This window comes from Diadema setosum, chromosome 22, assembly GCF_964275005.1.
Source record: "Diadema setosum chromosome 22, eeDiaSeto1, whole genome shotgun sequence".
NCBI lineage: Eukaryota > Metazoa > Echinodermata > Echinoidea > Diadematoida > Diadematidae > Diadema > Diadema setosum.
In genome coordinates, this window is record NC_092706.1 from 21798395 (window position 1) to 21810920 (window position 12526).

General features: G+C 37.6%; 1 protein-coding gene across 1 annotated transcript; it reads right to left on the reverse strand.

Moving 5' to 3' along the window:
* Nucleotides 1–302: 302 nt before the first annotated feature.
* Nucleotides 303–8198, reverse strand: LOC140245633 (uncharacterized). The gene is made up of 8 exons (XM_072325196.1): nt 7971–8198; nt 7169–7501; nt 5628–5849; nt 5262–5345; nt 4454–4717; nt 2380–2574; nt 1435–1503; nt 303–445 (listed from the first exon to the last, which is right to left on the reverse strand). Exons 1-8 carry the CDS (start codon nt 8059–8061, stop codon nt 303–305), a joined length of 1401 nt encoding a protein of 466 aa, XP_072181297.1. The 5' UTR covers nt 8062–8198.
* Nucleotides 8199–12526: the final 4328 nt, after the last annotated feature.

Below are 12526 nucleotides of genomic sequence, written 5' to 3' on the forward strand. Positions count from 1 at the left end.
CTATTCAAGTGTATGCAGGTCTTGAAGTTGCATAATAGTCATCACCTCAAGCACCGAAAAATACATGGAGAATTAATTAGATCACAATCATGAGGGCGTGTTAACACAAAACGGGTATTTGGATTTTATCATTGCAGACAATCTTATCCTGGCTATAGTTTTTTTATACTTGTGCTCAATGTCATGTGTTTCTTTCGGGGGAACATAGAGGGCTATGTCGGCAGCTGTTGAGCAATGGTTTGCGTAGACGAGTACGAAACATCAAAGTACTTGAATAGTCCTATTCGAGATACGCTCCTGCCTCAGTACCACATTTCCATCTTCTTTCTTTTCCTCCGACACCGTCCCCGACTCCAACACCGAGAAATGCAGCAGATGAGAAGGATGATGAAGAGGAGGCCGAAGAAGCCGGCGACCACGGCAGCGATGATGATAATCAAATTGTCTTGGTGAGTGTTGAAGATTGATTGACGGTGGGAATAGAAGTGAAGAAATGAATCAAAGAAAAGATGACACTTCATTCATTCTTCTTTTTTCTTTTTCTTTTTTTTTTTTTGGGGGGGGGGTATTTTTGATAAACAGTTGAATATGACAAGTTCTCCAAGAGTATCTATGAGTATTTCCGCAGTGATGTCAGAGACCTCCTTACTTTCAGCTGTCGACCCGAATAAAAAGTAGGATTTTGAAATTTGTTTGTCAGTAGCTGTCTGGTATGATTAATTTAGACATTGTCCCTCTTTAAAAAAAAAAAAAAAAAAAAAAAAAAAAACACTACGTTAGTAGCGAAAAAAAAAAGAAATACACAAAATGTTTCAGCAGCTTTTAGGTTGGCATCAATCTTTTGCCCAAATAAAAAAAAAGAAAGAATCGTCCAGTGTTGTAATTAACTCGAATTCATGCATCAGCTATGATAAACATGTACATGAATAAGCCATTGGTTAATGAACGAGAGAATATAGCGACTCAGCATATAGTAGTATACGCAAACCATAAATCAAACATACTGTAACTGCAAAACAAATTAAGCACTTAAAAAGAATCCAATAATCAAACAGGAGAACAGCTGTATGTAGAATTCATCCTAATTAATCCGTATATTGCGGCAGACGTCTAATATTCTCAAAATTTCCAGAAATAATGGAGATCTACAGTGTACATCGATTTCTGAAGCGTAGTTTGACAATATCGACAATATACGTGATATACAACTTTAATAGAATGCACCAACCATGCATAAATGATTTCATAGATTCACAAGGTGAAATCCATTTCATTTTTATACATTCCTATTTGACATCGCTATAATTAAATGACATTTATGTCATTTTAAATGGTAGTGCCGAAATCATTGAATTAGACAGAATTAACATAGTGTATTCATATGCCAAATCGCACTTGTTGTGCATAGCGGCAACACGAAACAGGTGAGCTTACTGTTTATAGTCGGTTGTACGTATGGTATCACAGTGGCATTAGCTGGGTGTGTTGTATTATCAACAATTTCTGTCAAAGGAATGAAAAAGAAATAAACTACGTTATTCAAGTTCACATCATCTTGGCATTTATAAACATATTCGCATATTATCTACTTACGATAACTTAAAGAATGTGATTGTCCTGACATTATAACTCTTAGTTTTGGGAAGATTGAATGTTATGACTGTTGCATATTTTTTCATTCCTTTTTCTCATCACATAATGTTCATCGTATTCATCTCATCAAATTACTATACTTCTTGGGTTTTAGAATGGTAAGAACTGTTAGGCCTACTACCACCTTTTTCATGCAGCTGACAGAATTTGCTAATAAAAGGTTATTCATTTTAATACTTTTTATCATTCTCTACTAATTATTACCCAGAATCGCTCATGTAGTAGATATTTTAACTCGTAGTATTTGTCTTAGATACTGCACCTCATACACCAAGTATGAGGTGTAAAGTATGGATACGGGAGTAGGAAGATTATAAGAAATGGCCGGGATGAAATGGATAGAAATTTTCAAGTTCTTATGGTAATTTCACCTCATCTTATTTCATGTCATACATCTCTGGTTTTCGTCAGTGTTTTAACTTCGTGAAATTAACTTTGTTTTCGCAACAAACGGTTCAGGTAAAATACATCTCGCTCGGTCCTTGACTTCTTGCTTGTGTGTTCTTTCAGATTAGAATTCATGTAATCACACATTATGATCAATAATGTCATGCTAAACGATTATCGTAGCGTAATATATGGTGTGATTTCACATTTTGTTGTGATTGAGAAATTATAGTAGCATGATGTTGCAGTTTATTGTGTTGTCATGCTTGACAAGACACACCTTATTAACATCACAACAGTGAATGTGGGGTGTAACATACAGGCAATCAAACGGTTTACCCAAGCAAAATGGAGTTTCGTGATCCCACACCGGTTCTTGAATACTGTCCCCTACGACGCAATGTATTTTCCAGTGGCCAATCAAATCAAATCCATGTGAGCAGTTGAACTTCACCTCTGACCCCAACATGAAACTGTGTCCTGTTCTTGTAGCATTGTGAGGGGTGCCGGGGTCATGACACACGGCAAACTCCGCTGGAAAGATTTTGAAAAATGTATCATTTAAAAAGTACAAAAACAGATTTGTTAATGATGAAGCCGGGGAAGCTGGAAAAAAGAAAAGTATTATGGGATATATATTGGACTTCAAAGAATTATGACCTTCTTCGTTTTTATTTAAATCACGGTGACAATGAAAGGGTAGTGATCTTTTGCCTTCAACAGCGTGTTAGGCCTGCGTTGTATATATTACATCTTCGATTGTGTATCACTACAGCATTGGGGATATTTGTGAAATTCAATATTAAAGGCATAATTTACCATTTGCAGACGAAACAAAAACCTAGCATTAGTGCTTTAAAATAGTTCTAAAATGTGAGTTAGGGATAGAAACAACCACTGTAAAAATGAATCGGTAAAGTCGATGTTAAGTATTTGTTAAATGTACAAAATGTGAACAATAGTTATAATAAAAATGCTTCCAGATTAAACCGTCTACAGTTACGGTTTAATGAGAAAAATACAGATATCTCCATATATTTTAGGTTTTATCGCTTAAATTATATATGATAGGATGTTTTGTGGTACAACAGACCTATACACAAATGCATTAATCGTCATATCTTGAAATTTTTTTAAATCACTGTTCCCAAAGGTAAACAGGACCTTTAAAAAGACCGTCTTATGATTCCCACTTGGCGCAATTGGACATTAAGCTGGTCAGGCGCATACAAGCAGATTAACACCAATCAGGGGTATGAAATCGATTTCGTGCAATATTGGATACTGCCGATCCACACCTACAACCTTTGTATAGTTTTGTTGTTGTTGTTGTTGTTGTTTCCAGATAAACTGAGCAACACAAGTGACAACACAGACTTTATCATAACAAACACCCCCTCCCCCCCCCCCCCACACACACACACACATGCATCAGCATCACACCCATGATGATAACTCTTGGTAGATGTACACTGTACATGTTGGTATGATTTAATATAGCTGACATAATATGATAATGATCGCATGAGCTGATTATGCAATGGGCCTGAAAATAGGCATTTTGGGTTGACTCAGCTAGAATTGGAATCATAGCATGAAGTAAATTAGTTTAGGATATTATGAGGGTCGGGGTGGGGAAGCCATGTAGCAGTTTGTGTAGGACCATTTCAATCTGTCTCATATTGGTGTTGCCTCCAGCATGTCCAGTCGCCACACATAGGTACATTAACATAAGGCGTGAAAACCAACAGGAACTATATTGAACAGTCAAAAATAGGCCTACGTTTGGTGTGTGTCTTTGGCCACGAATCGTACTTTATTAGCCTTTTGATGTGATGGGTCGTATTCCATGACTGTTCAAAATGCTTAGCTTCAGGATACGTATTCTTAGAGCATAATAGTTAGGATAACATTCACGGTTATTGTTAAAATCTTCACTCATGGTTGTGGTCATGTAAAGGGTATACATGGACATTATTCTGTATATCCACCCAGTTTGAACGGCTTTCTGTCAGCATTTACCAAAACAGACTTTGGTTATTGAATGCAGATAGGCACAAGATGATGACAACGGGCAACAATTATTATGGATAACTGTATTGAAATACACAACCAGACGTTGCCAACTCTTGAAATGGCATGCATGATACGTGCGCATCTTTTATACGTACAGTGTACATGTACAACATAATTATTTATTGCAATGTTAAGTAGTAGGTACACCTTCAAGTTAAAGTCAGTCATGATCAATAAGAGTAGTATGTTGATCCATCGTCTTCGAGCATCTGAAACATACAGCTTTTAATACAAGCAGACATTGTCAATTTTTTTTTAATGATTTCTAATGTCGAATGTATGTATGGTTCATTCCGAGAACACACACACACACTCAGAGTACAATTTTAACACTTACTATCATAGACGGTGAAAAAGGACGATTCTGACACACTGTTGCAAGAGTCCGAAAGCTCACCGGAGCAGACCCGACTACAACTCTCATCGTCTTCGACAATTTCCGGAAACGTAATCGTCCTTCTGCAGTAACATCGGTTACCGTTGAGGACAGCAAACTGCATACTCGCATGCTCACATTTTGTCAAACAGTTCTCAACAGTCGAACCAGATGTAAATGACCCGGTGATCTCAGGCAGATAAAGACACCCAAGGTAGTTTGGTCCTGCAGTAGCGAAAGCGAAAAGTCACACAAAGTTGAACCAACGTAAAATTCAAAGAAAAAACACTAGTAATTTCAATCAAATCGGAAAAAAAAATAAACAGTATGGCATTTCGAAGATTCCCTTGTTTTCGATCGTGAATGTGTAACATTGGTCGCAACCTCAAATGCATTAGATTACATGAAATTTTGACTCGACAATAATTATAACTCCGACACTAGTAACTGTGCGAGCATGCTTGTGGGGTGTGTGCAATTACAAACCTTTCATGGATCGATTGACACAGATTCTGTAAAGCCCGTATAGCGATATACACTTTCTGTAAAATCCCTGACACAGAAAATTTAAGAAACAGCCTATGAGCTGGGCTACGCGTATATTCAAGTATTCTTTGCCAGCACTTTTCGTGCATACGATGTCGGTGTGGTGTTGCCTTTTTGTTACCTTCCATAAAAAAGAAAGAAAGAAAAGAAGCTTCAATTTGTAACTGTTGGTCGGAAGTACTTTCCAGTTGACTCCAACTATGACGTCACAGTGAGAACTCACCGTGACATATGACACCAGCATCTTGTGCGTGTGAGCATCCGGGGCACATAGGTTCGGATGCACAGTCCTGAATACAAAAGAGATCTGCATCAAAGAAATGATTATTCAATTTAGATGTATTAAAGAGCCAAGAAACAAACGCATGTCAATTTCTACAAAACACCTTGTAATAATCACTAAAGACTTCCCACATTGTGCCAGATCCTTCCGCGTTGCATACTATTCTTTGAATTATACTTACGTTGCTTCAATCTAAATTTCTTTGACTTCCGTTTGTGCTTTCGTGACGAGAAGTTAGCAGAAATATATCAAGACTACAGGCAGGACTAACGCACAAATTTACTTAAATGCCTTCTCCATTCATACCATTACTGCAATCGACATCGGTCATTAAAATTCTTCCGCTCCCGGCTCCGAAGTGCGCGTTCCTGACTTCCGCTATTGCGCCGGGAAAACCTATTTCTTTGCAGACGGTGGCGGCGTCCTTATAATTCCATTCGCCGTCGGAGACGGTGCCCCAACCGTAGACAGGTGACAGTACCTCTACCGTGCCACTGAATGGTGTGGTGCCGCCAACCAGACGAACTCCTGGAGATAATGGTAGCACCAGTAATTAAATAGTGGTAGTAGCAGAAGTAGAGTTTAGTGTAGTAGTAGTAGTAGAATGTCACTTTTTGTCAGTGATTTTATCTTAAATTCATACACACGCGTCATCTTCTTTTCTTTTTTTTTTTGTACTATACTGATTGAGCTCAGTGTGAGCTTGTTTTTGCGTAATGATTGCATTCCTTCAGATCCATAATATTACGCAAATGGGTCAGCATGAAGATTTTTCTATTCACATGGAATTAGGCTTTTTCCCCATTTTTCAAAATGTATTTTTGTACAATCTGGCGCATTCTAAAGTGATATATTTGGCTTATTCCGAGAGGGAAAAAAAAATAAGGACAAGTTCACCTTCATATACATGTGGATTAAGTGAATATTATTAGAACACATTAGTGAAAGTTTGGGGGAAATAGGACAATCCGTTCAAAAGTTATGAATTTTTAAATTATCTGTGCTGTCACTGCTGGATGAGAAGACCACTACAGTGCATAATGTCACATGCGTACAACGATATAATGAAAATAAAGAGAATCTGACAAAATTTAATCGTTTGAAAAAAAAAGTGCACATTTCCTCAACCTGTCACTGATGTATATGTTAAGGGTAATATTATTCCCCCTGCCTTCTGAAAGAGGCAAGTCAAGCGTTCTTTTATTATGCGAGAAAAGTGAAAAAATTTTGAATTTTCTTTATGTTTTCTTTATGTGGTTGTACACATGTGACATCACAAGCTGTATAATAGTAGTCTTCTCATTCAGCAGTGACTGAGGAGAAACTTCAAAAAGTCGTAACTTTTGAACGGGTTCTCCAATTTTCCCCAAACTCTCACTGTTGTGTTCTACTAATATTGCTGCATTCTTTCAATCCACACGTCTGTGAAGGTGGTCCTGTCCTTTGATTAAGGGTGGTGGAAATCCATGTGCCCCATGTCATGTGTTTCGTATTTTGGTGGGTTTTAAAATCCGTTGAGGACGAGTATACTCAGGCTGGTGTATATAGGAAATGCGTGTTGTAGCAAAATCAATCCGTCCTCAACAAGTTGGGGTGTGAGCATGAAAGACAACCCACCACGTAGGCCTATAGTTTCTTACTGACGCTGTTCCATCTACCCCACCAGTTAGCAACATACATGAATTTACATTATCAAATTTAGCCTTTGTTTTAGCTCTGGAAGCTCTATAATATTTTTTGAACTTTTTGTGAAATTCTATCGTTTTATTGATCTTTTCAAGGGATTACAGTCATGACAAAAAGAGAAATAGACCGCGCAATCTCGCTCATGATAACAATTATTCTACCTGTGTGGTTTGATGTAGAAAGCTCGAATCGGAATCCGGTATCTGCGCTACTCGAGTCGCTGGTGAAGTTGATCCACATCACGTTTGCAGGGGACAGGATCGTCGGTGGGGAGTATTTTCCCGTTAGCTCGATGAGTTGTCTGCCATGGGCATCTCCGAATCTCAAAAAGTCTTTATTTATTTCTAAACTGAATGATCCGAGTTTGGCGAATATCCGAAATCCGGATGGCGCAGTCACGTGCCAGGCATAGTCTTCATTGTTCGGATAATGCGATGGATAATGAAGCGATGTGATGTTCATCTTTGTATCATGTTCGAGTTGTATTCGCTTTACTGAAATAAATAAAAGAGGATTACAATCGAATGATGAATTATTACCATGAAGACTGTAGGCCTACGGTATTATCAGCAAAACAACAATATTATTTCTTTTCAAGTCAGGAGATCAGGAGCCTGTGAGTTTTTACTCAAAAAAAAAAAAAAGCCTGACATAACAAGGTTTATGAAGAATGTGATAACCAAGTCACAATGGCAAAGGAATACACGAAACCAGAAAAAAAAAAAAAAAAAACAGAATGAAGATAACTTCAACGCAATACGTATTCTTAGTTGCAAGAGGCTAAGCTTTGCTATTCACATATTATTGACAGGTTCATATTAAGGTCTCTTGTTTACTTATCTCCAGATTAAATAGAGAGAAGAGGAAAAGACATAGTCTACGGTTGACTTCACTAGGAAAAATATAGGAAAGGGTTTTGCAGATATAATAGTGTAATACAGTTGTAAATGCATATTGTCTTACCAAACAGCGCATCTATGAAAGGCCAGGTGGTCATGCAGACAGTGAAATAGAGTAGAAGCTGAAAAGGTTGGTTTGCATGCGTAACTCGCATGATGGCGCCCTCCAATAGCTACCCAATAAAACCGACGTTCTGACCAGTCCTACTTACGACAACTTCGCAGAGACAAGATGCTTGCTCTAGAAGAGTGCTGCAGAGGGAGAGAGAGAGAGATTCAAAAGTACTTTCATTACGATTTTAGAAATAATAGCGGTATGTACAAAAACAAACAAACAATATAGCAATGATTATTAAGAATAATATAATTCTGTTGTCCTGATGACGGTGCACCTGTCTATACTTCTTTGTCGCGGTTGGTGAATATTAAACTACACGGTACATGTTTTCAGTGTTTCGGTGCATACATGAAGCAAAGATCAGACATTATCTGACCAAGTCGAAAACAATAATGATAACACCATATTGTTACTACGGTGCTGAATTTCAATGTGGTTATCACACTGCAGATGTACCAGCATTCACAGAAAGATATGCAAAACACTATTTTTTTTTTCAATTGACATAACAAGTGTGCCCTGTTGCATAAAGCGATGCCATCAACCATCATACGTCCGGTATCTATATTTGATTTTCTGATTCATGTTTGATCTCAACTTTTATGCAACAGAATCCTGATGTATCAAATGCGTGATACTATACAACGGTGACCATAATATACGAGTGCTGTAAAATCGATCAAACTATAAAACAAAGAACAAAAATTCGTGCCATTGGCAGAAGAGGTCATGCTCTAATGAACTGAAATCCTTCTATGTTCATTCTTGTCAAAAGTTGTTCAAGTATATTTTCCATATCTTTTATGTACAATGCATTCTTTAGGAGCAATATCGGAAAGAAAAAATAAAAATAAATAAAAAATAGCAAAACGCAATTAATGTCGTCACCTGACCTCATTATAGTAGGTGGTTAACAGTAGGATATCAAATAAACACTCATCAACCGCAGGTTTGGACCTGACAAAAACATGAGAGCTATTGATCCACTTTTAAAGAATGGTACGCTTTCGGTTACAGTACGGTTTTCCGAGGTTTGTAATTTCCGAAGGTTCATTAATCCGAAAATGAAATAAGGTTCGTTAGTCCGAAAATGAAATAAAGTTTGTTATTCCGAAGCTTCGTTAGTATGCACAGTCTTTGCACTTTTGGTTTAACGAACCTTGTTTCACTAAGGTATCCATAACTTCAGTTCATTTGTTTCTTGCTAGAATCTTTGTGTGTCTAATGAACACTACGATATGACTTCGTCGCATCCCCGTATTTTGCATCTCGTTCTCTGTGTATGTGCACTGTAAAAACATGGGTGTTAGATTTAACACCACGGGTGTTAAATCTAACACCGATCAAACTTCAATAAAGGACCACACCCACAGGTGTTAAAAATGCACTGTGATGGTGTTGAAAAGTGTTCACCTGACACTTCGTGGTGTTAATTTGACACTGTACCTGGTGTTATTTTGACACTGTACTGGTGTTAATTCAAAAATGACACCACATGGTGTTGATTTGATATTTGTTGGTGTTAATATCAATGGTTTAACACCCGTCCAGCTTCAATAAGGGCCCACACCAGCTGGTGTTACTTTGGTGTAAATTTATTTTCGCATTTTTTCAAAAATCTAGTATTTTAATGTAAAATTCTTGATCGTCTTGTTTAAATTAAAAATCAACAAGAAGTGCAGTTACTAAGAAACTCTTCAAAAAACAGTTTAAAATTTGGAAATGACACCCGGGGGTGTTAATTTAACACCATAAATGAGCACCGAAAATTTAACACCAGCTCGGTGTTCACTATTTAACACCGGACTTTTTGCAGTGTGTTGATGCGAAATTACATGGTTATGTCAAATCAAATCAAATCAAATCCTGACTAGGCAGAGACATTAGATTTCGCCTGTAATTCGAAATTACGATTACCATAATAACAAAAATAACAATAAAATATGTTATAGTTAACAATGATAATAATGATAATGATAATGATGACATATAAATAATTATAACAATAAATGGTTATATCACTATTTGATAATGAGAAGACAGTTCGGCGTTCCACTATGCGCATGAGCAGAAAAGAGGTCATTCCAACCAACAGGCATGTTTTGTTTTGTTTTTTTAATTCGCTAAGATAAGCATCTCTGATATAATGATTATTCATGTAATCCTTATAAATGTTGCTTGTCAGCACATCCACCTGGCAGCAAAAGTAAAGTGGTACTAGTATTTGGCAATATCAATAGAGATTGATACATTCAATGCAAAATAATAAAATAGTGCTTTCCAAAGTCAGCTAGGATCTGGTCATCTGGTCTACACAAATTAATTCTTTGTTTGAACAGGATTGATGAATCCCATGAGCTGATACGTAAAGCTCATGCATTATGTCGCTATGAACACGAGCGAAGTGCCCTAACGGTTCGACTGAGAAAAAAAAAAAGGAAGGTCATACCCATGTGCTCATGAGCTAACTCTGAACTGGCTTATTGTGATAGCAATGATGTTTCTTTCCCCAATAGCTATGAATCCATCGCCTCCATTATATACACCGCCACGCTAAGTTCTCAAATGGCAGCGACATGCGAATAAAACATTGATTTCGAAATGCATAGAAAAAAAGGAATGACTTTTTGAGTGACAAGAAATGATTGATGATAACCCAGTCTGTTTACTCACTCATCTAATTTACGTCTGACCCCTTTTACTGCTTGCTTTTTTAAGAGAAATGTTCAATGCTCCTCGGAACCACACACGAGACGAAATCAAACCAAATCTTGTCGTTCAACTTGCTGACCGTATTTTCATTGTTGAAAGGCATTGAACATACAATCCTTGCTGGATTGACATCTCGATCGAATCTCCTCGAATCTGATACAAGATTTCTCACACGTCTTATGCCAGGAATTTCGTGTGCTTATTTTCTTTTCTCCTCGAGAAACACGACCCCTTTCAGCTCACAGAATGGAGGAGTACTCTCGCTTATGGCATCGTTTTGGGATGGGCTTGACCTAGCCTATCATCTCCTTCAATTCAGGTATCAGTTACCATGGCAACGGGAATATTCTCCGTTGATAATGTCCCTTGTAGAGACGGCTAAGTTTGACCTTATGGCACTCTTGAGTGCAGTGACATTGGCTCATGACTAACGAGAAAGCGCGAAATCGAAATCTACATCTACTGCATTACATCAATACATACACAGGACATACACACACACAATCACACAGACACCGTGACGATATGTAATACAATTATTATAATGATATGCATGATATAATACATGTACTTATAAACAACATACAAACATAGATATGTTTATAAATTTTTAGAAAGAGAGTGAGAGAGAGATATATAACATAGAAGTAAACACGATTGAAGCTTGACCAATGTGTAGCGGATACTCGTAATTACTGTGCTATGTTCACTTAGTATAAGGTTGAATGACCTGATCCGCATTGCACATATTATAGTAACATTCATTTTCTGTCGTGACAGACCAAAGGAACGTGGCCTGGTATAAAATATCATCTCCCCATTCTATATCGGCTAATAGAGATAGCACCCTTTGCGATTTCACCCATTTGCTAGGTAGGTAATGATACTCGCTCCGTCGGGAGGCCACTGCCCGTACCCTTTGACATTTTGGTCGACTTCAGGAATGTGACCCAGATTGGTTTTCTCTCCCTCTTCTTTCCTGTGCGTGGGGTTGGATCCTGCCCCCCCCCCCCGTCCCCCACAAAAACAAAACAAAACAAAACAAAACAAAAAACAGTTGGTCTAAAATGAGTGTCTTTTAAAGGGACTGTACAGTACTGGTTGAGGTAAAGATTCATGTTTTGAACATTCCTTAGTGAGATAATGAGAAACCTCTTATGAAATATGAAAGAGCATGTAATTCTAAGAGGGATTCAAATGTTTGTTTGATGAAAATTGGTTTTCAAATGGCTGAGATATTCAAAAAAGTGATAATGATAAAAGGCGACAGACCACGACTTTTATTAGGATCTCTTTGTTTTACCCTGTTTTTGGATATCTCAACCATTTCAAAACCGATTTTCATCAAATAAACTTTTGATACCCCTTAGAATTACATGCTCTTTGACATCTCATAGAGTGGTTTCTGAATATCTCGCAAAACGTTAAAAGATGAATCCTCACTTCAACCAGGACTGTACACACCCTTTACCCCATATTGGTCCATGCCATGTTATTCATTGCTTGGTTTGTATGTCCATATATACGTTAATAGAGAGAGACGGGGGTGGGGAAAGAGCCTGTGCGGAGAGGAACACAGAAAGAAATATTCCCCCTGTCAGATAAAAGCAAGCAGTATGCTTCTCGTGGGTATACCTTCATTAGACGTAACATGATCATCTATCATACAGTTCCACCCTGACTTATTATAGTACATACAAAGTAAAGTGAGATTCAATCCCTTCTCAAAAGCACAATGAACTACTAAAGGGAGATGAGTGTCCAATATTTGAAATATTAATTCAGTAGGC

What these genes read in the sequence shown, in the direction of transcription:
- LOC140245633 (XM_072325196.1), bottom strand. Translation starts at nt 8,061, where the DNA reads ATGCGAGTTACGCATGCAAACCAACCTTTTCAGCTTCTACTCTATTTC. An exon ending in CGATGTCGATTGCAGTAATG is followed by an intron (nt 5,346 to 5,627) that starts GTATGAATGGAG and finishes TCTTTGATGCAG; the next exon opens with ATCTCTTTTGTATTCAGGAC. An exon ending in CGTACAACCGACTATAAACA is followed by an intron (nt 446 to 1,434) that starts GTAAGCTCACCT and finishes ACACTCACCAAG; the next exon opens with ACAATTTGATTATCATCATC.